Source organism: Lathamus discolor, chromosome 10, assembly GCF_037157495.1.
Source record: "Lathamus discolor isolate bLatDis1 chromosome 10, bLatDis1.hap1, whole genome shotgun sequence".
Lineage (NCBI taxonomy): Eukaryota > Metazoa > Chordata > Aves > Psittaciformes > Psittacidae > Lathamus > Lathamus discolor.
This window is the reverse complement of record NC_088893.1, coordinates 18,391,826-18,416,986: the sequence shown is the minus strand read 5'-3', so window position 1 is coordinate 18,416,986 and position 25,161 is coordinate 18,391,826. Positions and strand designations below refer to the sequence as shown.

The 25,161-nt window shown below is 51.3% G+C and overlaps 1 protein-coding gene across 3 annotated transcripts in view; it reads left to right on the top strand.

The window, feature by feature from the left end:
* JADE2 (jade family PHD finger 2) overlaps nt 1-25,161 on the top strand; it is a 77,679-nt gene that overhangs the window by 35,469 nt on the left and 17,049 nt on the right. For all 3 annotated transcript variants that reach the window (XM_065690926.1, XM_065690927.1, XM_065690925.1), the window contains exons 5-8: nt 5,285-5,454; nt 15,630-15,841; nt 20,184-20,351; nt 20,845-20,961. In XM_065690926.1, the coding sequence (XP_065546998.1) occupies nt 5,285-5,454; nt 15,630-15,841; nt 20,184-20,351; nt 20,845-20,961 (667 nt within the window). The remainder of the gene's footprint in view (nt 1-5,284; nt 5,455-15,629; nt 15,842-20,183; nt 20,352-20,844; nt 20,962-25,161) is intronic.

The window sequence follows — 25,161 nt, the reverse complement described above, 5'->3', positions numbered from 1 at the left end:
GGGTCCCTGGCTGCAGGGATGCCTATGTGTCACCATCACCATTTATATGGAACATGCCAAAGCTGATAGAGCCCCATTCCTGTGTGTAAGTGAAGCCCTGATGACATCTCATCGGGGCCCAGCAGGAGATGCTGGTTAAGGTGGCCTCCGTGGTTTGTTCCCTTTATTTAGCTGTGTCTCCACTGCAGTGTGTGGGCAGCACAAAGTTTACAGCTTTTTGGGCTCCAGTTCTCTTTGCTGTTGCTGTAGATGAGTAGAAGTGCACAGCATGGGCTGTTCTCTGTGTTGCTGTAATCAGGGCATGGTTTTTTCCAGAGGATTGCTCTCTTGTATTAAATCATAGAACCTCTTCCTGCCAGTGTTTCTCCTAGCCCAAGGCAACTGTCTCTGCTGTCATTGATCTTTATATCTGAACATTTATATGCGGTCTGTTCGCATGGATCAGGGAGGAATGGGTTGCTCTTTAGGAACATGATTCTACGCACTAATCCAAATCCAGGAGTAAGTGAGAGGCTGTGCATCTCCAGGCATCGCGTCCTTGGTCTTCCCAGAGGCTCGTGGTGTCCCATGGGAGCCCCAGGATCCGACTGCTTCCTGCACCTACTGGGATGGGAGGGATGCTCACAGGGACAGGGACAGCCTTTGGTATGGTTTGCTGAGCCATAAGAATCTTGTGTTTTAACTAAGTGCTGCAGATGAGTTAGGGGTTGATCTGGACCAGGCTTCCAGCAGGTCTCTATGTATAGGTTATACGTGCTGTTTACTGTATAAAACCCAATTCTGCAATTATTTCCAAGGTGCTGTTGGGCAGCACGTACCAGCACCACTCGAGTCTCAGCTCAAAGCCACGCAGCAGGGCAAAGTGTCCCGACAAAAGGCAGTGCTGTCCCTATGGAGGCGCAGACCTGGTTCTGGAATCCCATCTCCCACCGGTGCTATGCTAAAGTCATGAAATTCACGTCAGTAGCAAAGTAGTGTGAGAGTTTCTTCTCTTGGGATTCTTCCTGAATCTTTGTCTCTTAATTGACTTGATCTTCAGCAGCAGAGGAGCAAAGAGGTGCTCTGCAAATTCCAGTTCCTGTTCAACCAAAGCAAACTCCGTTTAATGGAGCAGTGTTAGGAAAAGCTGAACGCGGAGTTCTTCTTGCTGGTGGTGCTTTTATCCTCAGTGAAGCTCCCCCTGATCTCTGCATCACCAGGGTCTCTGCGAAGCCAGGACCTGAGAGTCTAAGCACACATCCAGGTTTTGGGGGGTTCGGTAGCGTTCAGGTGGCTTCATGGTGGGGGGGATTCATTTATCTCCCGTGTCTGAGCACCGGGTTCCCCAAAAATCCTTTTCCATGAGATAGCTGCAATGAGAAGGCAGCGGCTGCGCACACATGGGACATGACCTGACCTGACCTACGGTGGCTGCTGTATCCTGCACACCGGCAGCACTGGGAACACAGCGCCTCGGCTCTTGGTGTGTGGTATCATCTGTCCCACACTATAGATAACCCAAAGGGATTCCTCCAGTCACCATCCGCATCCTTACCAGACTAACCGCACTTCAGTGCCTGTCAATACAGCACACGACCTGCTCAGGCTGCTCCTTTGATAGGAACATAGAGCAGTAATCTTTGCACTTCTATGCCAGGCTAAAATTAGCGGCTCCTTTCTCCTGAGCATCCCCGGCTGGCCCGTGTCACCCCATCACCTGCTGCAGCCGGTTGTTCAGCAAGCAGCTTGTGTAACGCGGCTTAAGGAAGGCTTATGGCTCTTTCCAACAGGAATATTCATTGCAGTCAGAGGATTAGGGTTTTTTTCTCAACAGCTTTGAGCTTTCTCCTGTAAGACCACAGTGCTGACCCACCATGGGCCCTTTGCAAAGCTGGACCTTATGGGAAGGAGGGGTTCAGTCCTTCTTGGACCAGTTCACATTGCGTTGTGACTCCTGTATATCTTAAGGGGTTGGGAGCTCCCTAGATGACATTCCTGAAGCCTGAGTAGGAGCACGCCTCATTTCAGTGTTATTACTGCTGTTCTGCATTAAATACAGACGTTGCTGAATCCCCAAGCCCTGTCCTAGATTACACTGAGCTCGTTTTAAGATCTGGGGAGTGAGAGCTGCCTTTTCACAGGGTTATTTTCAGATCCTGAACTGAAATTTGGAGCTGTCCTCAGGGCATTGGGGTACATCTTCATTTTCGGTTTGCTGGTGGGGAAGGCAAGGCAGAAAAGAGGCAAAATGAGCCCCTTTCTTGATGTTTTCTTCTCCAAGCAATGGAATTACTGCTTCTCCCGCTGGTGGCTCTGGAAGTGCCTCCAATGGTTGCGGCTGTAGAGGACAGCAGTTAAACGATGTGTGTGGGTCTGGAGAAACTCCAGGTTCCTTTTCCTGCCCTGCCACAGATTGCCTTCCCAACCTTGGGCAAGGCAGGTGGGGTCCTGTTCTCCAGGGCAGCTGTGCACAGATTTCTTCCCTTGGCACTTACAGGCCTTGGTGCATCATCTGGTTACATGATGGACACGATGGCTTTGCCCCAGACACATCAGAGAGCACGAAGCACTCGATGCTCTGACATTAACTCACAGATCAGGACAGGAGGCAGATAAAGCCTTGTGGGGGCCAACGGGCTTCCCAGCTGGTGCTGGTGCAGGAGCAGGGCTGCATCCTCAGGAGCCGCTCGGAAGGGGGTGATGGGCTGCAGCAGGTTGCTGTTTGCTTGCTTGTTTCTTTGCAGCATCTTTCTGTGTTGACATTGGTGCCGGGGGTGGTATTTGGAGGAGGGGGGGACGGGGACACGTGAGCTGTGCGGATCCTGCAGCCAGCTCCCAACTTTGCAGGGATCTGTCAGCTGGCACCACAGGCTGCTTTTCATTTCCAGCTTGTCCTCTGCTTGCATGCCATTACGCATGGCACTGTTGACGTGTGCATGGCAAGTGTCATGCCTATTGCCACAGAGTTGCCAAGAGAAGGCAGAAGAGCTGACAGCCAGCGCCTGTTCGCTTTCTGTGCAGGGAGCTTGCAGCACATGAGGCAGCTCCTCTCCCCGTCCCTGTGGTGGGGAATAGGGAGCGCTCAGAGCACATCTCACAGACCACCATGGGATGTTCTCCATTGCTGAGCCTGCCAAAGCGCTGCCCGTCACGGTGTGAGTGCGGCAGTGAAGTGCACGGTGTGCTGGAGGGTGTTTTAAATCAGAAGGTGCTCTGCCTGCAAAGGGTGCTTTGGGGAGTGGATGTCTGCAGAGAGTGGCTTGAGCATCTCATCTGAGCAGCCCAGGACCAGGATCTGGTCTCTGTTGTGCTCTGGTAAATTGCAGAATCAGTTTGTGTTGGAAGGGACCTTAAAGCCCATCCAGTCCCAACCCTTGCCATGGGCAGGGACACCTTCCACTGGAGCAGCTTGCTCCAAGCCCCTGTGTCCAACCTGGCCTTGAGCACTGCCAGGGATGGGACAGCCACAGCTTCTCTGGGCACCCTGTGCCAGTGCCTCAGCACCCTCACAGGGGAGAACCACCCTCATAGTGAAGAAGTTAATTAGCAGTGATTGCTTGAGTTAATGGCTCTTACTGTTAATTGCTGTTGCTGTTCCTATCAGTATTTGGACCATTGTATCCATTAGACCTCATTTTTCTCATGTAAGGAGTTAATTTCTGTAGATGAATGGGAAAACTATAGCTGTAGTTAAAGGAAAGTTGCCTTCACAATTTACTTACTTAACAACAGTTTCCTACAGCAGTGCTGGGTGGCTTCTGGTCACCAAACTACAACCCATCTATCCCACAGTCAGGTCCTGGGCTGGAGAGAGGGGAAGGACAGGGGGAGCTGGGGCTTCCTCCAGTCCTCCAAAGGCTTCTGGAGAGACTCGAGAGATGCCTCTGCTCCTTGAGCACTGGGGGCAGGGTGCAGTGGGGAGAAGGCGCTGGCTGAGCTCATGTTTCCCAGTGTAACTAGGATGGAACATTGCACCTGAGTTCATCCGCCGGGCAGAGAGTCTCATATTCACAGAGGGCACGGTGGTGGCAAACCCAGTGTCTGTGTGCCACCATCCTGCCTGCAGGGTGGGAGGAGCTGTGTTGGCAGCGTGGCTGAGATGGTAGCATGGGGAGCAGGAGCCCTTTCCTTAGCCCTGTCTCAGTGTTTATCCCGTGGCCTGGGCGCATCTTGCCTTTCTGGGGATGTGGGATGCTCTGTGCAGCCATGGAGCAGGGATGGGTTGGTACCATGGTCCCCATCACCAGCAGGCCCGCTGGCTCCGGGCAAGAGCATCGCAATTGGAAACAGCCCTGGTCCTGTGCTTGCATGTGCTTTCCACAGCAGATTTCCCAGTTGCACAGGCAGGACAGTGTACTTCTCCCAAACAGGGTGTTTCTGCCCTGATGTGGCATTCCTGTGTGAGCCCTATGGGGAGAAACAACCCTCTTGCATCAGGGGCAGCGACATGAGGTTGGTACCAGTGGTTGTAGCTGTAGGTTGAGTTACTGACTTGGGAATCCAAACATGTAGGAGGCTGCTGCCACCGGGCTGGTGGGAATGCAAGGCAGGGAGGAAGAAAGGAGCCAGACAACGTGGAAGAATGGCTTCATTTCTTATGGTGTGAGGGGAAACTGGAGGACTGATGAAGAGCAGGCTTGTGCCCACAGAGAGCCTGGCGCTGAGCTGCCTGCTCGGTGCTGCTCTGCAGCATGGAGCCGTGCAGGGTGCAGGCTGGTTTGTACCTGAAAGCATCAGTGGGTGTTTGGGATGGGTGAGATGCTGTGGTAGAGCTTGTGAGCAGCACTGGTACGGTTTTACTTCTGATGGGGTTGGTGTTACGCCACCGGGCTGCAATGAGGAATGCACTGAGGCAGGTGGAGGCGCAGGCTGAAAACCAAATTCCTGATTCCCAGCCTGCTCCTTCCCTTCCTGGTCACAGCCCGAGGCAGCGGGCGCGATGCCGGAGCCATTCCCTCTCTTCTGCTGCTTTTCTCTGGGACACTGGGAAAAGCACAAACCCCAGGGCTGAGGTCCTTAGGAGGGGAGCTGAGTGCTGGCAAATCAGCTTGTTTTGACACATCCCAACTCAAACCATCACTTGGTGCCCAGACCAGCAGTCTATGGGAAGGCGCTTGTGTCCAAGTTATGGTCCTTAGAGCGTCCAACGCATTGACAGCACTGAGTGTGCAAACCCCCCTTGATTTTGGTGGCTTGCTTTCATTCTTAGAGCCGGGTTTGCAGATGGTGTGGTCACATCCTCCATGGCAAGAGATGGGGTACCTTTGCAAGTTGTAGCCCTCAACCTCTCCTCCTTTCCTTCCAGGATCATACCCCAGCTCGAGAGCTCGCCCTCCCAGGTTTCACCGAGCAGCCTGCCTGGCTCTGAGATTTCAGAAGCTACGAGGACTTACCTGCAAGGAGTGAGCCGCTATGACCTGGACGAGCTCGATGCTTGTTGGTTGGAACTTGTTAATATGGAGCTCAAGGAGATGGGTGAGTGTTGCTGTTGTTTATCTCCTTGCCTGGGCATCCCAGAGTGGGCATTCTGGCTTTTCAAGTAATTGTGTGGAACAAAAGGCCTTGAAGAAGGAATCTTTGCTAAGGCATTCCAGAAGAGGTTATGTGGATGGCTGCAGCACTGGATCTTGAGTATATCTCAGTGCTTCATATTCACACAGGGATGTGATGCAACAGGGTAAACCAGATGATTGTAGGAACAGTGTGGGCTGTGGAGCAGGGGTCTGATTTGCAGCAGAATTGATAGATCCAGATCACTCATGATCATCATCACCTCCCCTACTGACCGCTGAGCATCCATACTGCAGGAGGTGTTGGTCAGGATGGGGGTGTTGAGCATGACCCCTCTTCCTTTGGCCGGATCTGAAAGCGTTGCTCCAGCATTTCTCCAGCTGTAGCTGGCCAGGCAGATGGGAGTCAAAAGAAAGATTTCCTACTTAAAATATCACTTCTTTCCCAGGTGTCTTGAAGCATCACAGTGTAACGTGGCCTGCACCACTGCTGTTACATCACTGCACATTCTTAAGATCCATTAGTGCCTTTCGGTTGAGTGCAAGTGCCTGGGCTTGGAATTTGACCATTGGCACTAGTGCTTAGCATGGTCTGCTGGGCAGATCTGTTGGCACAGACACATGGGTGTGTAGTGCTGCCAGGCTCTGGAGGGATTTTCCAGTCCTTGTTAGGTAAAGCTTGCTGTGGTGTGGCTGCTGCCACGCAGGTAAGAACAACAGCACAATAAACCATTCACCTTGAGAGGTCAGTGAAGGCTGAAGCGTGCCTACATGAAGCATTACTCTGCGTTGCAAAGGTCTTTCAAGGGTGGGACAAAGTATGTTATGAGTGCTGGAGCAGACAGGGAGGTTGTGCTGAGCCTCACAGCCGGGGAGCTGGAGCAGGTTCAGTGGGATTGCAGGGAGATCCAGTTCAGTGAGCTCGCACGGAGCACAAAGCAGCTCAGAAGCTGACCACTGCGTTGGCTGATGTGGGTTGCAGGAGACCTCTGTTCTTCTGAGATACTCATGATTTACAACCAAGTTTTGTTGCCGTGATCTCGGGGACCATGAGGAAGTTGTAGGGGCTGCTCTTAAAGTTTGACTCATTACCTATTATATATACTCTGCGTATTGGATTTCCCATAACCACAGCCTTATGGAGCCCATAGTATAACTAGCAAATCACAGTCAGCTTTGCCCTCATTAACTGGCCCTGCATTAGCAGCCTCAGCTCTGTCATTAGCACAGCCAGGTTTTGAGATACTGGCAGCTACAGTGCAGTCCTTGGGCAGAGCAGAGGGTGCTCCTGGGCAAAGCCAAGTGGCTTGGTCCTGCTGAGGATCCACCCTTCCTAACACTGCAAAGCTGCCATTTCTGCATCAAGAAACCAGCTTGTACCACACTGGACATCCTTCTGAATGCACTGTGCTTTCACTGCATCTCCTACTGCATTTCCCTCACCATTTCCACAGCGGAGTGGCCATTAGAGGTGTCTCTGGGCTTCAGAGAAGGGTTGTCTCTTATTTCCACTCCCCTTTATATGTATTTCATAAGTCTCTAGAAAGGCAGCGGGCAGAGGTTTGGCCTCTCATCTCAGTTGGGTTAAATCTGGCTCGCTTTATTATTTCTTCAAAGTATAAGGTTACCAGTGCAGTGTCTAAATGGCTTTCAGCTGTGGAGCTCCCATGCTAGTGGATGACGGGAAGGTTGAAATGAGAGGGGTGCCATCGGGGCAGGGATGCCAGACAGGAGCTGGCTATCCCAAGTGGCACATCACCACCGGGCTGGCATGTGCCAAACCTGAATGTGCTGGGGAATAAGTGGTCTTGCTATCAGCACTGCCTTGGGAGCATCTTGGATGTAGTAGGGGAGCTTGACCATCACTGCAGCCGTATGCCCCTGGTATCCCTGCTCCTGGCAGGCATTCTGAGTGGGCTGGCATCACAGCATCCCGATGAGCACACCCTGAGCCCAGTGTTGGGACACAGGCAATGCTTTTTGGCTCTGACCTTCTGCAGTTCTGAGCAAGCTGCATTTTTCTTTCTCAGGCTCCATGCCATTTATCAGCCAGTCAGTTTTTTCAGGGATGGTCCTTAGGTGTTCATACAGCACCAGGCTGGATGGGAGCATAGTCCCTGACAAAGCCCCTGAGCCCTCCAGCCGTAACCAACTATAGATGGTAACAACAAACCCAGAGGATTTCAGCAGCGGTAATGCAAAGAGCCTCACTGCCCGTCAGCTGATTCTCCAGCCTGTCTCTCTTGCTGAAAGAGCTCTGTAATTACTGACTGAGCCTTAAATATGCTGGGGAGAGAGGAGCTTTGAAAACCAGCGTTTGGCGTGTGAAATCCACTGCGGATATGGCTTCAGCCTAAAGGATTCTGGTATCCTTCCCCCAGCCCCTGCGACTTCCCAGGCAGGATGAGGGCTAGTGCGTTTTTTCCAGTGACTTGAAAGGGAAAACATGTGGCATTGATTAATATCCCAGCCGTGGCACTGCGGGGAGCTGGGTCTGCCAGGTAGGGACTGGGATGGGTGCTGATGCTCTTGGCTGTGGGACCGTGGACACATCACCCGCACTGCCTGGGCCTCTCTAGGGGAATGCATTTTCCTGCCTGTGGAGGTGATGGGGTTTGGGTGCTCATAGAGGGAAGCTGCTACAGCAAATCTATCACTGCTCACCTCCCAGGCTGTGCTGCAGCAGGGGCTCTGCTCCCTCTGCTTCCCATATGGGAGAATCCATGCAGCCGGGCACGGTGAGGCTGGGATTTGGGTGCCCTTCACCACCCAAGGCAGAAGATTGCCGCCTGCCTCGGTTGGTCTGAAGGCAGTCCATAAATAGTGCTTTCTCCCGGAAGCCCTTGACATTAATGACATGCTGAGATTTCCAAACCAGCTTTGTTAATCTCGGAGATCATTAACGTGACTTAAGTGGAGAACTGCAGCCTCTCCTATTCAGGGAGGTCCGGCGTTATCTCCCAGCGTCAAGAGATACGCCGAGGTTTAAATTCCTCCTGGTGTTCCGCTGTCATTGGGCAGTCCAGGGGCACAATGTGTCATTCCCAAAGTATTTAGTGACAAAGAAGGAGCCTGATCTCTGACTGGCTCCTGAGGAGCGGTGGGGAGGAGAGCTGGAAAACACCTATGAGATCATCCATCTCGCTTTGCCGTTAGCGCCGCGTTGATCCACGTAGCACATAGCACATGCCTTTTCCAGTCCTTTTTAGGTCACCCCGGGGATGGAATTTTATCACCGAGATCAGATAAACCTCCTGATAGCTCCGGCTCTCTGCACTCTGCCGGCTCCTCTTCCAATTGGGCGGAATTGCTCCGAAAAGCAAGTGTCTTACATGTAAAACAGCTTTAAATAGTTTTAACCCCCCCTCAGTAAGATGCCTCAGTGCCGGGGAGGAACGCACTGTTGAAGGAACTTGTGTGTGCTAGAGGTGAAATCAATATTTAAGCGTGCCTGAATGTTTCATTTGCTGCTGCTGCAATGTGAGATAGTAAAACAGTGGGTCTGAAGGAGGCTGAATGAAACCCTGGACCAGATTTACGTACACGCCACCCCAGGCAGCACAGGCCTTCCCTTTTACAGAGCAGCCGTGCTGTAAGTCTTCGTTTTTATATTACCATTTTATGCTCTATTTTGTGATCTCCACTAAATCCAAAGCTATTGTAAGAGCCGGGCTAGAGACACTCCAGAGGCCAAGGCTGAAGGATCCTTTTGGAGTGATCCTAAACACACGGAAAATCCTCAAGGAATTGCTAAAAGTGTTGCCGGAATCAATTTTGCTGAAGGCAGAGTCGAAGTTTCCAAGTATTCCCTTTGACTTACTCCATATGGTGTATGCTGCTCACATATGCCCACCACAGCTTCTATCTTGGGAGCTGGAGGTGTTCCTGGTATTTTATGGCAGGAACACGCAAAGGTCACATGTATTGCTTTTGAAGCTCCGGGGGGAATTCATCACTGCATACTTGAGATATGTCTGTGCACTAATGAGATGATACCTCCCTCGGCGGAGGTGAGATTGGTCAAGTAGATGTAGAATAAACCAAAGTCAGTGGAGTAACGCTGGGAAAGATGTGCTCAATGGAGCAGAAGCTGCTGTTAAATATACGCCTAGGAGAGCGGCTGCTTCCCTCTCTGGCAGGGCTGGGAGTCCCTTTCCGAGGCTGCCCCATCCTACTGCATCCCTTTGGGATTCGGGGAGCCCCGATGCAGCAGGTTGGCACTCCCCACGCAGCCACAACCCACCCATGGGTGCCCGTCACCATGCCCACTGCATGGGGCTACCCCAATAGCCATCATTTGAAGTTCTTCTATTACTCCAAGGATTTTGGGTGCAATTCCCCACCGTGCTGTGCTGATGCCAGAGGTGCAGCCCCATTCCTGGGGGATCCAGGGGCTGCTGTCCTTCCTGTGGGGATGCTCCCCAGCCCCGGCTGGCAGGAGGATGTGTGGAGGTCTGTCCTTTTTGTAGTGGGATCCGTTTCCTTTAACCACCATCCCGCCTTCCCCTTTTCAAGTGTCTTCCCCCACACAGACCACAGCCATCAGGGACCACTCGCAGCAATGGCTTTTCCACCACCTTCCCCGCTGTATCCTGTGCCCAGGCTCACCCCGCTTGCTGCTCATCGCTTGAGCAAGCTTAGCCCATTGATAATTCAGGGTCTGTTTGTTTGGGATTCTTCTTGTTGTTGTTTTGAAGACATCCTGCTGGTTTGGAGCTGTTTTGTAACATGTCTGTGCTGCAGCCCACAGCAAACATCCGCGTGTAGCCTGGAATCCCTATTCTTCACTGGGATCGTAAGCTCATTGCACAAGTAATCATTTCAGCAGCAGACTGGTTTGGTGCGTGGATAGATGAAGCAGCAAATCCCCCACTACTTGGTGGTATATTACAAGCAAGAGATGTATTTAATAGAGGTACCGATGTAGAGCATGGAAGTATCTTGGGAACAGATTTAGGGCTGGAAGCTGTTCTCAATTACATCGCTGCTGATCTGGATTAGTGCTGTGGGTATCAATGGGAGGAGGACTCGCCTGAGCTGCCTGTAGGCAGGTGCCACGCTTGTGCTTGCTGGTGGGTTGTTGCTGTTAACACAGGGCTGTGTACCCCAGTTTAATGGAGGAAGAAGAAGAATAATCCAGGCGCAAATAATCCAGGCGCAAATAATCCAGGCTAATTTGGGTGATGTTTGCTTTTAGGCTTACCTGTAAGGAGATCCATAAATATTTTCAGCTGGCATTTCCTTAAAGTTGTAGGCAGAGGTGAAAACACCAGAGGCCTCTGGAAGGGGAAGCTGAGCTTATTTATCTCTTATTTAACTGCCCATAGCAGGGGGGTTGGAACCAGATGATCTTCAAGATCCCTTCCAAGCCAAACCGTTGTGTGATGAACTCCTTATAGAAACAGGTAAGCAGGAAAGTTGTGTATAGGTTAATCATAGAATGGTTTGGGTTGGAAGGGACCTTTAGAGCTCATCTGGTTCCAGTTAACGTATGGATTAACATATTAATTGCATGAAGGCTGTGTATTAACATACAGATCAGCAGGGTTAAGAGATGAGTGGGAGATGCTTTAGACGTTTTGCCTCCACGTTTTTCAGCACAGTCTTTATGTCAAGTCATTGTTTTTGCTATTTCCATAAATTCCTCGCAGTAATTGCAGCCGTTCCCAATGATATTCAGAGTTCTGCTGCTGGATGGAGCGAGGAGGCTTTCATCACAAGTGCTCCAGGACAGCTCTGTCAGTGCCGAGCATCGCTGGAGAGAGACAGCGGCTTAGAAAGTGGCTTCTAAAATATTCTGTCATCATCATCTTAAATTTGAGCAATAATTGATGTCGGTGGGTGGCAGAAAGGGTGATAATTGGTTTCTGTAAGTCTTTTAAGTGCATTAGCAGGCTGTTTGTAACAAAATATCTGGAAGTTTCACTGCGGATGCTCCTCTTGCACTGGTTGCGTGTCGCTGGTTGCTTTGTCGGTCACGCTCTACGTTAAGAGCCTGTTATAAATAACGTGGATAAAAGATTAATGTAGACTCATCTCCCAAGCATTGCGTGCCTGCAGGTGATGGGTTAAGGGTGGCTGAGTCCCGCATGGCCTCGTGTGGTGTTGGGGTGGTTGGCTGTCATCCCCTGACCTATTGAGATGCCCTAGGGAGCACCCAAGCTAGGGCAGGGGTAGCTGGTGTCCCCATGGGTGCCTTATTCAGAGGCAAGTCGTGCTTCTCCCAAAGCATCCTTCTGCACGGCAGTGCCTGCACTCAGTTGAGCATCTAACCAGTGACTTTTATGTTTGGGTTGCTTTCATTCTCTCAGTCTCCAAGGGGGAAGGATCCTCTTTGCAGGGGCAGAAGCTGAAGCAAGCAGGTTTGAAGTGACCCTGAGTGAGCTGGAAGATATTAGGAGCTTGTGGTCCCTGTGCTGTGTCTGAGCATCCCATCGGGGAGCTAGCATCCTCTCCCTCTCAGTGTTCCAAAGACTAAGAGACAAGCCTGCATCATCTAACAAGTGCTTTCCTTTATTTAAACCCAGTAATTTTGCTTGTTTCTCTATACTGAAAAGTAGACTCCAAGGCTTATAGCTTGATGACCCAGCCTGCGGTCCTGATGGCTGTTCGATCATGAGCTGTTTTATCTCCAGGTATCCTCCCCGGCATAAAAGGATTTATTGTTTCAGTAAATTGATTTTAGTGGCACACACTTTAGTCAGGAACAGGTCTCCCTTTTGTGAAAGGTGCCTCTTCAGCTGTTTTTCGATCCCTGTGCAGTGAATCGGCTCGCTCTGTGAGAAGGAGTAGCTGAGAATTCATTTAGCAGAAGAATATTGCTCCTTCATGCCACATAAATTGCGATATTACAGGAGTAATTATAACGGAGGGCGGCGTTGTGTAAAGGAATGGGCCTGGTGGTTCTCCCAGACCTGGTGCCAGGCAACGATCCCAGCTCCTTTGGGATAAAGGAGTTCAACATTACCACACTTAAGTGCTAATGGGGAGAGGGTATGGGTGGCCTCCTGGAAGGGGTGATGGGACATGGAGCCTTTTACTCCTGTGTCAGTGTTTTGAACACAGCTTTTCATGCTAGAGCTTGGTGTACCGTAACCAGGTAAAAATACCTCTCTCTTGGTCAGCAGGTAGCATCCACGGTCCTGATGATGGTCTCAGACATGACTTACCCCATTGACATCGCTGGATTTATTCGTTGTAGTTGGGATCAGTATCTGGGTCTTGGCTTATCCTTCCCTGGGGACAATGTTGGTGTCACTTGTACAGTACACAGGGAGTGTTGTGGTGGAGTGTTCCTTGGGGTTTCCTATTCGGTCGTCCACAATCAATACCGAGAGCGGTTTCGCAGCCAAAAAGATGACAGTTTTATGAATGGAGTTTAATCGCACAAACTTGATATGATACAGAAGGAGATAAATGGAGCACAAATGGAAAAAGCACTTCACCCCCAGGCCCCATTGTTTAGTGTTTCATAAACGATTAATCGCTTCATCCCCATCCAGTGCAATTGTCAGTTCAATAAGCTCCGAGGTATTCTGAATGGCGCTTGGCAAACGGATTCCTGATGTAATTACATCTAAATGGAGTGTGAGAGCGTGTGTGTGTGAGGGAGGGGAGAGATCTATATATCTCCATGTAGTGGTATAGCAACTACATTGCATGTGGGCTGATGAGGAAACCTCACTGGGGTGCTGGTGGTGCTCCAGTGTGTGTTTAGGGATCAGTTTCTCACCAGGGTTAAGCTGGAGATGCAGCGCATCGCTGTGGATGGAAAGTGCCGGAGATGGGATGGATGGGAGCCGGTTCTTTCCACTCGAGGTGAACGGGAGCAGTGGTGGTGCCAGCACGATCCCGGCCCTGCGGGCAGGTCAGGGTCATGATTCCTGTGGAAACCTCCCTCCCTTTCCTTCCTCGTGCTGCCTGCAGCTGCCGGCTCTCTGCCTGCTCTTTTCCCTCCTCACAGGGTGGCTCTGGAAAGTGCATGGGGAAAGGCACTGGGAACACTGTAATGATCATTGTGCCTTCTAGAACAGCAGAGAGAGCAGAGGCTGGAATGGTGGGAGAAAGGGAATAACTCCAGGCCGATGCTCTGGTGCCTGGGATCATAGACACAGATGTGAAACAGTGACCCAGAGGAGTATATTCTTGTTGGGCTTAGAGTCATGGCTTGTGGCTCTCCATAGAGCAACTTCAACTTAGATGATGTGTTTATAGAGTATATATATATATATTTTATATATATATTATAGAGTATATATATATATTTTATATATATATTATAGAGTATATATATATATATATATAGCCAATAATACCCTGGCTTTACCTATAACCCACTCCCTGCCGTGTTGCATCCAACCGGCACGATGCCACAAGCAAGCTGGTGGCTCCATCCTGGCTCCGATGCGTCGATCTTGCTGTGCCACCATGCCAGCACATGATGCTTCATCACCGAGCTCCCAGGCAGCTTGTGCCAGCCTGGAGCCATGCAGAGATCCCGCACCCATCACCAGGGCCCTTTGGGAATCAAACAGGTATCGGCAGGTTCCTCGGCGTGTTGCGGCACAGCAGCCCCAGCACTTGAAAGGGCTGCGATAGGGAACAGTGTTGTCTGTCTTAGATGGTATCTCAGACTCGACAGAGACATGTAAAATGCCAGGCTAGATGTTTGCAGAGACTTGTCAAGCCAAGGGAACCCGTGCCAATGCGAAACACTGGGGAAGAGCAGAAGCAGGCAGGCAGCGGTGCGCCTGCTCGCCGAGCTCGCCTGCGGGTTGCTTTCCCCCTTGACAGAGATTTTTCAGCCAGTCCATGGCCGTAAGGGAAAGGTGCAGCCCCACCAGCCCCATCCAACCAGAGGTGCTGGGACTGCTGCCCGGGATCCCTCCTCCTTCCCCAGCGCCATGGACCTCTCATAGCCCAGGGTTCAGCCCCGCATGGGGGTATCACACTGTGGCTCGAGGGATGCCCAACAAGGCAAATTCCTCCCTGAAAGAGCTGCTTCACATTGCTATTTCCTCAAGCCTTTTTTTTCCCCTTCTCTGCTCATAAATGAGATATTTTCTCCCGTTGCCTTGCAACAAGAAAGGTGAAAAGCAGCGCGGGTCAGGCTCCTGCACTGCCTGCTGCATACTGGAGTATCCTGGCCGTCATCGTGGATAATACACAACAACTGAAATACAAAGCTTAAGTGTTTTGTATTGCATCCTGCTCTATCTCCATTCCCATCTCTATGTAATCATCTCCAGTGATGAAATACTGCTCATGGGGAGATGGGGTGCGGTGAGGACTCTGCCTCTTACCCCTCGCACAGAACCTTTCTCTTGCTGCTGACGGATTTTTTCCCCTCTTTGTTTCCTTTACCTGGAGTGACCTCACATTGTGTGTGTGGCAACAGGAGCTCTGTGTGCAGGTGAGAGGCAGTGTGTTTGCAGCAGGGCTTTGGTGCTGCCAAGCATCAGGCAGGAGCATCCTCCTGTAATGGTATCCAGGTATCCCACTGCTGGAAGCTGCTGCTCTGAAAAAGCCGCTCCTGGTTATTGCCTTAGGTTCCTGGTTATCACTATAGAGAAACCTCTGGTAAAGCACCTCTGCCACTTCTTTCCACTAAAGATACTGGTGTAGGGAGAATCAAAGACACCGCAGCAGATCCGAGCCCACCCCTACCTGGGTCTGTCCTTCCGGTTCTGCTAAACCCAACCAGGAATAAACCCCTTTGTTCTCCGTGTCAGCCTTTGGCTTCCCTTTCACAGTTCCATTTAATTTGCCTCAAAAAGGTCAATTTTCAGTCTTCACAATTAAAGCATTGACTTTGTGTTGCCAAAGCTTGTCCGAGCCCTCGCTGCAGAAAGCATCTTTGCAGAACTTGTCTCCTTGAACATTGAAACTGTCAGCCCTAATTATCCGCATTGCTTCAGCTGAATGGGTTTCTTTCCTCTCAGCCAGCAGCAATATTTTGTTACTGTCTATGAAATATAAACTGCATCCTGAGTTCGGAGCAGCCGTTTTCTGAATCACTGCCCCTACCATCGCCGTGGATTTGCCTCTTGAGTTGCAATCTGAAACGCTCAGCCCTTTGCAAAGCGCTCCCTGAAGGCACCGGAGCTGCATCAGTGACTTCCTCTGCCTTCTGCCTTGCAGAAAAGCCCGAGCTGGATGAGATCACCCTGGAGCGAGTGCTGGAGGAGCTGGAGACCATGTGCTACGAGAACATGAACATCGCCATCGAAACAGAGGAGGGCTTGGGCATCGAGTACGACGAGGACGTGGTGTGCGACGTGTGCCGCTCGCCGGAGGGGGAGGACGGCAACGAGATGGTGTTTTGTGACAAGTGCAACGTCTGCGTGCACCAGGTGAGCTGAGAGCAGCGGCTTTGGGCTGTCTGCACGGCGTGATTCTGCATGGAAAGGGGCTGTGGACAAGGGCCTGTAGGGGCAGGCCAAGGGGAATGGCTTGAACCTGCCCGAGGGGAGACTGAGCTGAGCTCTTAGGCAGAAGCTCTTCCCTGTGAGGGTGCTGAGGCGCTGGCACAGGGTGCCCAGAGAAGCTGTGGCTGCCCCATCCCTGGCAGTGCTCAAGGCCAGGTTGGACACAGGGGCTTGGAGCAAGCTGCTCCAGTGGAAGGGGTCCCTGCCCGTGGCAGGGGTTGGAGCTGGAGGAGCTTTAAGGTCTCTTCAAACCCAAACTCATCTGGGATTCTGTGATTCTATATGCTCCTCTGTGTTCCTCCCATCCCCAGTGTTCGCACTGCCCTGAGCTGTAGATCTCTGGTAGGTTTTTCTGATGGGTGCCCAGTGTGTTTCTCGTGGAGCAAGGGTAGCAAATGAGGTCTTGGATAGCTGACAGGCTGCAGACTTGCTTTTCTTAGTTTCTTACCCCCAACCCTTCCTAAATGCCCCTAGAAATACGCAACAGAGATTGAAAACAGCCTCCTGCTTTGCCCCTCTTCCTTATTCTCTGATCTCTGTCATATTTTATGTCTCCTCCTCTTCTTCTTTATCCCTTCTTTATTAAACTGCAGTGAGACCTTTAGCACCCAGGGGTAACCAGCACCATGTGCAGGACTGGCTGCTGGGCTGGGAAGGATGTGGGTCTGCAGCCCCACAGTCACCCTGCTCTCAGGAGGGATGGGCATGCCCAGACCTCCAACCTCCTCCTCTCCCGCAGCGTAACGCGGGGGCAGCAGGACCTGCCAGCTCCACGGGCACTGTTTCTCATTGCAATAGGAGGGTAGGGTTTCATTTGATTGTGCTGCCTGCAGGGAAATAACTGTATTTTTAGAACTGAATGCAAATGCTTCGTGCCCTTCCGGGGGGAGCCTGCGATGGGGGAAGCCTTGACTAGGAGAAAGCAGCCGTGTGAGGGTCTCCTGGGTCGCCCATGGGTCCAGGGAGGTTTTGCTGCTTGTGCTTTGAGGGGAAGCACTGTGTGGTGCTGGGATGGCAGCAACAGCTCCTGGGCTTCACCCTCTGCATGAAGAGGGTTTTGTTCCTCTGAAGAGAGCCGTTTTGCTCATCTTTTGGGCAGCGTTTCCATCAGCGCTTCCTGGAGGTGGGAGAGCACTGGAGATATCTATAGTTGCGGGAGGTGGGTGTTTTGAATGGTTTCCATCAGTGAATCAGATTCCACAAAATGCCAGCATGATTCAGGCTTGGGGCTGGGTGATGTTTGGTTGGGGTTGGGTTTTTAACCAGCCCAGGTTGCAGTGTCAGGCTGTGAGCTGACCCCTGCGGGTGGGCAGAGGCTCAGGGGGAGGTGGTCAACGCGCACAGGGTGTCATGGGGACATATGGAGCCTGGCTGTCAGAAGGGGATGCAGCAGGCTGGATTTCAAGGCTGTTGGAGGAAAAGGGGGTTTTTCCATTGTTTTCAGGGAGCAGAGTCCAGCCCTAAGCCTGATGCCAGCCCATAAGCTGCCTGTGATTCGATCTCTGCCCCAATTTGCACCCTGAGCCACAGAGCCCAGAGCCACAGCATGGGATGTTACATAGCATCGCATTTCTTACCTAACCTGCCCCGTGCCTCTGTCAGCCCCACATCCAAAACCTGCTGGGGATGATGCTTTCCCAACTGAGATGGGGAGCTGGGGGTCCCGTGGGAAGCAGCCAGAACCATGGTTCGTCCTCCTGCATCCCATTGGGAAGGGGCAGAGGCTGGGTTGCGCTCAGACGCACGTTGGTAGGTGATGGTGCCGGAAGGTACGGTTGTAAACATCTCATCTGCATAAGGCAAGCCACGAGGCTTGCTATTAATTAATTCCTGTGAAGTGTAGCTTCTAGTAAGCACATGCAGTCTTCATTTCCAAATCTTCAGTGAGGAGGAATCTTCCCCCCTGCTGCTAAATCGTTGTGGTTCATCGCTGTCACGGTGGCAACATCACACTTCTCCTTAGCATGGGAGTGAGCCATCTCCAGCATGCAGGGTCCTGTCATTACTGAGCTCCCATTCCCTGGTGTGAGGACGTGGCCAAGCCCTCCCTCTGGTGCATGCACCACGCTAAGCTTTCCTGTGGCTCAGCATCCTCCCCAGTTTTTAGCATCCCTTTCTCAGTGATGTTGCACCCGTGACAGGCACAGCAATAAAAATAGCTGCTCTGCTCCTACTCAGCATTGCTCTGGCTCCGTATTCCCACAGCACCTTCTGGCTGGTGCTGGACTGGGAGAGCGTGTTTAGCTGATAACGCACCTCGTATCTAGAAGTGCTGCTTGTCCAGGTCAGAGACCCCTGTAGTATTTGTTCCTTGGAGCAGAACTGCACCTTCAGCTGCTCTAAAACCTCCAGGAGTAAAGAACCAAGAGCCGAGACTCTGCTAGAGATGCACAAGTGGTCGTAATTCCTGCTTTCCCCTGGATTCTGAGCTCAGACTGCCAGTTTATTCTCCTGACAGTACATACCAGGCTGCTTTTTGTTTGGTACTAAATCACATGGTTTATAGAACTCTGTTACAGAAATGGTTTATCCCCCAGATTTGGAGGTGCTGTGAAGCACACGGTTAGGTCTCTATGAACCATGTAGACTTGAGACAACAATATTACCTGCCTTAATACCCTGTTATCCCAATAATCTTTTCATGAAGTGGCTTTTTCCCCTTGGAAATGACTATCTTGAGTTGATTTGTGCTTTGGGGCAGCCAAAAGTCATAGAATCATAGAAACTGAGACTGGGTTGGGTTGGAAGAGACCTTAAAGCTCATTGAGTCCCAACCCCTGCCCTGGGCAGGCACCCCTTCCACTGGAGCAGCTTGCTCCAAGCCCCTGTGTCCAACCTGGCCTTGAGCACTGCCAGGGATGGGGCAGCCACAGCTTCTCTGGGCACCCTGTGCCAGCGCCTCAGCACCCTCACAGGGAAGAGCTTCTGCCTAAGAGCTCAGCTCAGTCTCCCCTCGGGCAGGTTCAAGCCATTCCCCTTGGCCTGTCACTGCCTCTCCTTGTGAAAAGTCCCTGTCCAGATTTCCTGTCACTATAAAGTCTGTTCTTGGCCAGTAAAGACTGAGGATGTGCTTTTCCCACGCTCATGCATCTCCATGTGCCCCTCTGCCCCTGTCACTTGCAGTGGCGGTGACCTCCAGCAGGATGAAAAGCTGGCTTTGGGAGGGGGTAAACTTCAAGCAGCAGAGCTGACAAATGCCTGGGCTCATTCCCAGCCAGCAGCACTGGGTCCTTACTGCCCGCTTCCCTCCTGCAGGCATTCAGAGCAGACAGATCTAGTATTAGTTACATCTCCTCGCTTAAGATAGTGGCACAGCCCCGCGTGATGCCCGAGGCAGTTGTGTGCCACTCGCTGAAAACCCTTTAAGTGCAACTTGCCAGGACCTGCTGGTTAAAAACTGCCTGGTTTTAGGAGTAGCTGTTTTAATACTGTCATGAGTTACAGCCGACGTGGAAAGTATTTTATCACCATCACTATGGGATAGGGCTTATCCTTTGGCTCTTCCCCAGGAACGAAGAGAAGTATTTATGAACACTTTGGCTTCTCTGTGTCCTGCACTATCTCAGCAGGTCGGGGAGCTCTGTGGCTGAGCCGAGTCCTTTAGTTCCCACTCTCTTGGCTGTAGACTTGTTCTTGTGTCATTTCGATTTATTGTCCTTGACATTTATTATCCTCTATGGTTCCTCCTTTCTGATTCATATTTGTGCCTATCACTTTCCCCTTTTTACCTTTCTGTAGTTATTTTCACTTCCCCTCCAGGCTGTGTTGGGGTGTAACCAGTGTGGCCATCTTCCTCACTGATGAGGTTGTGGCTTTTCAACCCTCAGCTACCTCAGAGGTTTCTCCACATGGCATTACTTGCTCCTCTGAGTTGTTGTGGATCTGGTAGCTGTTTAGAAACAGGCTTTGCCCACAGAGCAGAGCTTCTGGTGTCAGAGCAGCTGGGTTGCCCACCCCAGACCTAGAGCCGGGAGGATGCTTGGCACAATGCACAGCACGTTTTTACACTTAGCTTTTAGTTAAAACCCAGGACATACTGATCCAGCATGAGTATCCGTGTGAAAATAGGGAGGGTAGCAACGAAGGAAGAGCTTAACCTCGCTGTCAGTGACTGCAGAGCTGCTTTACATCTGCTGTGCGTTAGGATGCCCAGATGCGGTGGGAGTAAGCCAGCGGTAGTGAAAAAGGTGGGAGCAAAGGATGAGGTGTGGGAAGATGCTTTACCTGTTCTTAGGTGCCTTAACCCTCCTGCCTCGTGTCTGCACAGGCGTGCTACGGCATCCTGAAGGTGCCCATCGGGAGCTGGCTGTGCCGGACCTGCGCCCTTGGGGTTCAGCCAAAGTGTCTACTGTGCCCGAAGAGGGGGGGAGCGCTGAAACCCACCCGGAGCGGGACGAAATGGGTCCACGTTAGCTGTGCCTTATGGATACCTGAAGTAAGATGTTTCCCAAGCTCCTCTTGACAGGCGGGTGGGCATGGACCTGGTTTCAAGTCTCAGCCCAGGATGTTCACTAATGGTGTAAATAGCAAGTCCAGTTTGGGTCGGAGCTGTGATACTGGTCGGTCGCCAGGCTGTGTGTTTGATTAGCAGCCATGGGGCACCCTATTAAGGGAGGACACAGAGGTGGGCTGCAAGGGCAGAGAGGTGGGGGGCATTCACAAGACCTATGAGTAAGGTAAAGCTCATTCCATGTGCCCATCTGAGATACACAGCAATAGCCAGGTGAGGAGTTAGTTCAGAGGAAAGACATAAATTTTCCCTTCCATTTCAACCAAATTGGTTTCTGGGTTTGGGGAAAGCTTACAAGTGACCCTGAAAAATAGCACATAGGAAATGGATCCTTCATTCAGACTACCACAGATATCCTCTTGTAGGAGATCTGGGGTGGAAGGCAGGATTTACAACTTGTCTTCTGTTTCATGGCCAGGTTAGCATTGGATGTCCTGAAAAAATGGAACCCATTACGAAGATCTCTCATATCCCAGCAAGCAGATGGGCTTTGTCCTGCAGCCTTTGCAAGGAGTGCACTGGGACTTGTATTCAGGTATGTAACCTGGCACCAGAGAAACTCAGACCTCTGGGGCTGTGCATGTAATTGCCACTGGAGATTCTGTAGATGCTGGAGGACGTGATCTGGCTGAGGCTTATTCCTGCTCGGAGTAAACCTAACAACAGGGAGCACGAACGCCCATCAGATATCATCAGACGTTGTTTGCAATCATTTAATGTATTGAGTGCTAGGAATCTAGATTAACTTTCTTTGCATAACACAGTGATGTTGCTGTAGTGACACTAATTACCAGGGCTGCAAATGACCTTGGTTTGAAATCAGGAACCTCCAGCAGAAAGGCTTGGCAGAGCTGCCAGGAAAGCGGGATGCTCGTGGGATACAGAGACCAAGTATTTCACAAACCAGTGGGAAGCCTTTCTGTTGGGGGGATAGCAGGGAGCCCCAGGATTAGGTAGTCCCCACGAGCCTGCTGGCTTGGAAAATGCAGTATTTACCATGTATTAAATAGAGTATATATTCCCAGGTATAAATAGAGCATTTACCATTGCATTCCCACATTTTCTCCTGTTTGCCACACCTAAGCAGACATCTGATTGCCTGCTCTCCCTGCAGCAGGAGGGTAAGTTCTCTTTTCAGACAGAAAGCAGGATGCTCTGGGTTTTCCTATTACACAAGTGGGACAGAGCTTCCTTGGCCGTGATCTCTCTTCTTGGAGAGCAAAGAAGAGAAGCTCCCATCCAAATTGCAGCACTCTTGGGTGTGAGAGCATCTGGGAATCCTTGCTGTGATTCTCCCTGCTTCCCTCTGCTTGGCCGGCACAATATCCCAGTGGTCCCTGGGGATGGGCTTGGGGATCTGGCATTCTACAGTGCCTGTGCCTGTTGCTCTCACTGGTAAACCAGGCATTGAAGCAGTCTTAGGGTGCAGGAGAGGATAGAATAACCATTAAGCTCTGAGAAACTGAGAGGAGGTCTGGGATGTGGACCAGGCCCAGGTATCAGCTCCAGTACAGCAATGGGAGCTGCACCTCAGAGGTTGGTGTTCACAGCACTGACTATGGGAGTACAAGGAGCAGCTGGCTGGATGCAGAAGGGGTGATAGGAATAGGAGGTCTGCAGGCTCTGTTGCGTTCGTGTCACTGCTCTGGGTTTAATACTTTAAAGGGAGCTATTTAAAAGCAATCCCCTTAGCTTGAAATGAAATCTCACAATACTTCTTTAAATCTCTGGCGTTGACTCACATCTTTTTTGATGGCTCCGGGTGGATCTGCTTATTCACCCTGCCAGATGGAGAGACTGTGTCATAACGGCAACTGCTTTCAAAGAACGGAAGGGCAGGGAAGGAGGCAAACAGGCTTGGCAGCATCAAAAAGAACTCAAGCTTCTCTGAGGCTTCATCCTCTTAGTGCCGGCATGGCATGGGAGCTGTGAGATCCCGGGGACTGAGTGGATTTGCATTAAAGGTCACCTGAGATGGAACAGGAGCTTTATTGTCTCGGGAGCCGGCAGCTCACGGTTTGTAAGTCTTCATGAGATTGCCACCGCAGCGCTTGCCGAGGCCACCCTTGCATGAGCGGGGTGGTTTTGCTTCAAGGAAAAGGGGGAGAAGGGGGAAAAAAGGCAGCAGAGCCTTTATTTAAGGATTGATGGGGTAAATCAACAAGTTCACCCGTGGGTAAATAAGCACACTCTGTTCTCATCAGCGGTACAGAGCTCTGTTTTGAAAGCTTCTGTTTATGGAGCGTATTTTTGATCAGTGCCTGTTTATACAGGTGTAATCTCACCACCTTTGTCAGCGTTTCGGGTTTATGACCCAGCTCTGAAAGGAGGAGGTTGTTCTCTGTTCAAGCACTGAGCTTTTCTTCCTGGCGGCAGGAATCAGGTGCTGCAGGTGGGGCAGGTTTGGGGAAGGAAGGGAGTTGTTTCCAGGAGAGGGTTTTCCAAGTGGCTGGTTGGAAATGGGCTTTGTCGGAACAGGAGGTGAAATCTGGAAGGCAAACTGGAGGGGTGGAAGAGCATCATCCCAGCAGAGCATGGGGGATGCTCCGGGGCAGCAAGGCAACACCCACCTGGACCACATGAGCAGAGACAAGCATGAGATGTTTTTGCATAGGGGCCTCTGTGCATTGAGGTATTTTTCCTCATGCAGATCTGACCATCAAAAGGGTCAAAGCCCAAGGGAAGGGATTCCCACTGCCTGACCTTCCTGCTTCCTCGTAATGACTTCCCTTGCTTTCTGGTACAGAGCTTTGAACCTGATGTGACTTGTCATGTCCATAGTTGAGCCAGAGCTCTCGGACACTGGGCAGGGATGCAGCCCTGGCGTCACCCTATCCCCGGCTCCTGTTAAAGGGAAATCATGACTTCATGGTGGTTCTTGTGGTCAGACACCAGGACATGCCAAGGAGAGCTCGGTATCCAGCAGGAATGTTCTCATTTGCATTGCTGAGATGGAAAAGAGAGTGCCAGGAGTCCTGACCACGCTTCCTTGGGACCCAGCTCCCTCCTCACCAAATACCTCCTTTCCTGTCAGAACAACTGGAAGTGCTCACCGAGGCCTTTCAACACAGCACAAAATGCCAGGTCCCTGTTAGCTTCCGGCAGGCTTCTCCAAAGGGCACAATCTTTTCCTGTCATCATCTTCCAGCTTTCTTTTTGTTGTTGCTTTTTGGAGGAAAAAGCCCTCAAAAGTATCCTTTACCATCCAATCGTTCCTTATTGCTCCTCTTCCCACTGCTCCCCTTGAGCTGCTTGTGCCGCTGGTCCCCATCCCCTGGGATAACCGGTGCGGTGGTTCCCGGATGGTGAAAATTGCCTGTTTGGGCTGAGAAGCGCTCCCAGGATCCAGACCATCTGTGGTCACTGAGCATCACATGGTCGTGTTGGTAAGGATGCAGGAGTGTCCTGGCTGATGGCTTGGCTGCGGTTCAGCACCGGTAATTCATTTTCCCTTCCTGAGTTCCCCTCGCAGGTCTGTTGGAGGAGCCGCTTCCTTCCTCTCCAGCCCCAAACTGCACCAGAGCACCTCTGTAAGCTGGAAAACTTCTGTTTGAGCTCCCTTGGCACATAAAATCATCCCTCTGTTTCTTCCCAGTCAGTGGTTTGAGGACTCATTATCAGCCCACGGTAATCTCTGGTGCAGTTCTCATCCTCTCTGTCTTGGAATTGTGTTTGGGAATGGATTTATCTGGATGAGCAAAGTGTGCTGAGATCCTTGAGTGAAAGGTGCTGTGAGATAATCATCAATAATGAAGCAGACTTAGGGGCCGGGCCAGTCTTTCGAGCCTGGTTTGTTCTGCGTGGCAGATCCCTTCTCCCACAATGAGCTGCTTCATTCCAGCGCTGTTCTGGGATGGATCAGTGTGGGTTTGTTGGCGGTGTATGGAAGGTCCTTGGGTAGCCGTGGCTGAGCAGGTACCTTGCTCTGCTGCCCTGTCAGCTGGGCTGCCTGATGATTTTCTATTTGCATTTTGGGCACGGTTTCTGACGAGTGCTGCTTGCCATCTGTCAGAGGAGAGATCCGGCACGGGTGACATTCCGTGTGCTTTGTTCCTAAGGTGGAGTGATGGTCTTTCCTGTTAGCAGGACATTGTCCTGGCAGAAGCCACAGCCATGTTAATGCTGTTATTAGCTCTGGTGGCAGAAGCATCCCTGCGGCTTTCCTTCACTCACGTGGTTCACTGTGTGGTGAGTTCTGTGTCCACTCTCTCCACTGTAGCTATTTATGTGCATAACAGCACAAAAGGATGCTGTAGCTTGAAGCACCCCCAGCTGTTAATGCCAAAATAGCCAGGATGAAGTATATCAGGAGTATACCTGGAGTACATCAGGAGTAAATCAGGAGCTCCATGGTAGTGCCATGCTGCATCTTGGCTACCAGAGAAGAAAGCTCAATTATGGGACTTCCCAGCTGGCAAAGTGTCCTGAAAGTGTTGTTAAAGTGAAGAAGGGTGAATCTCAAGTGTCATTGGATCTCCTTGTGCCAGTGGCTGCCGAAGCACATGCCAGAGCTGTAAAAGCCAGTATGCGATACACTGTCTGCACCGAATAAATCTGGAAGCTTCAAGTCAGGCTGAGCTCCCTCTGTCCCTTCTTCATCCCCAGAACTAAATACTTGAGGATGGAAGTGGTGCTTCAGCCACATGGGAGGCTGCAACAGGGCTTGTCGCATGGGTCCTGTGATGCCAGGCTCCAGGCAGTTGCCGGCAGCATAGAATCATAGAATGGTTTGTGT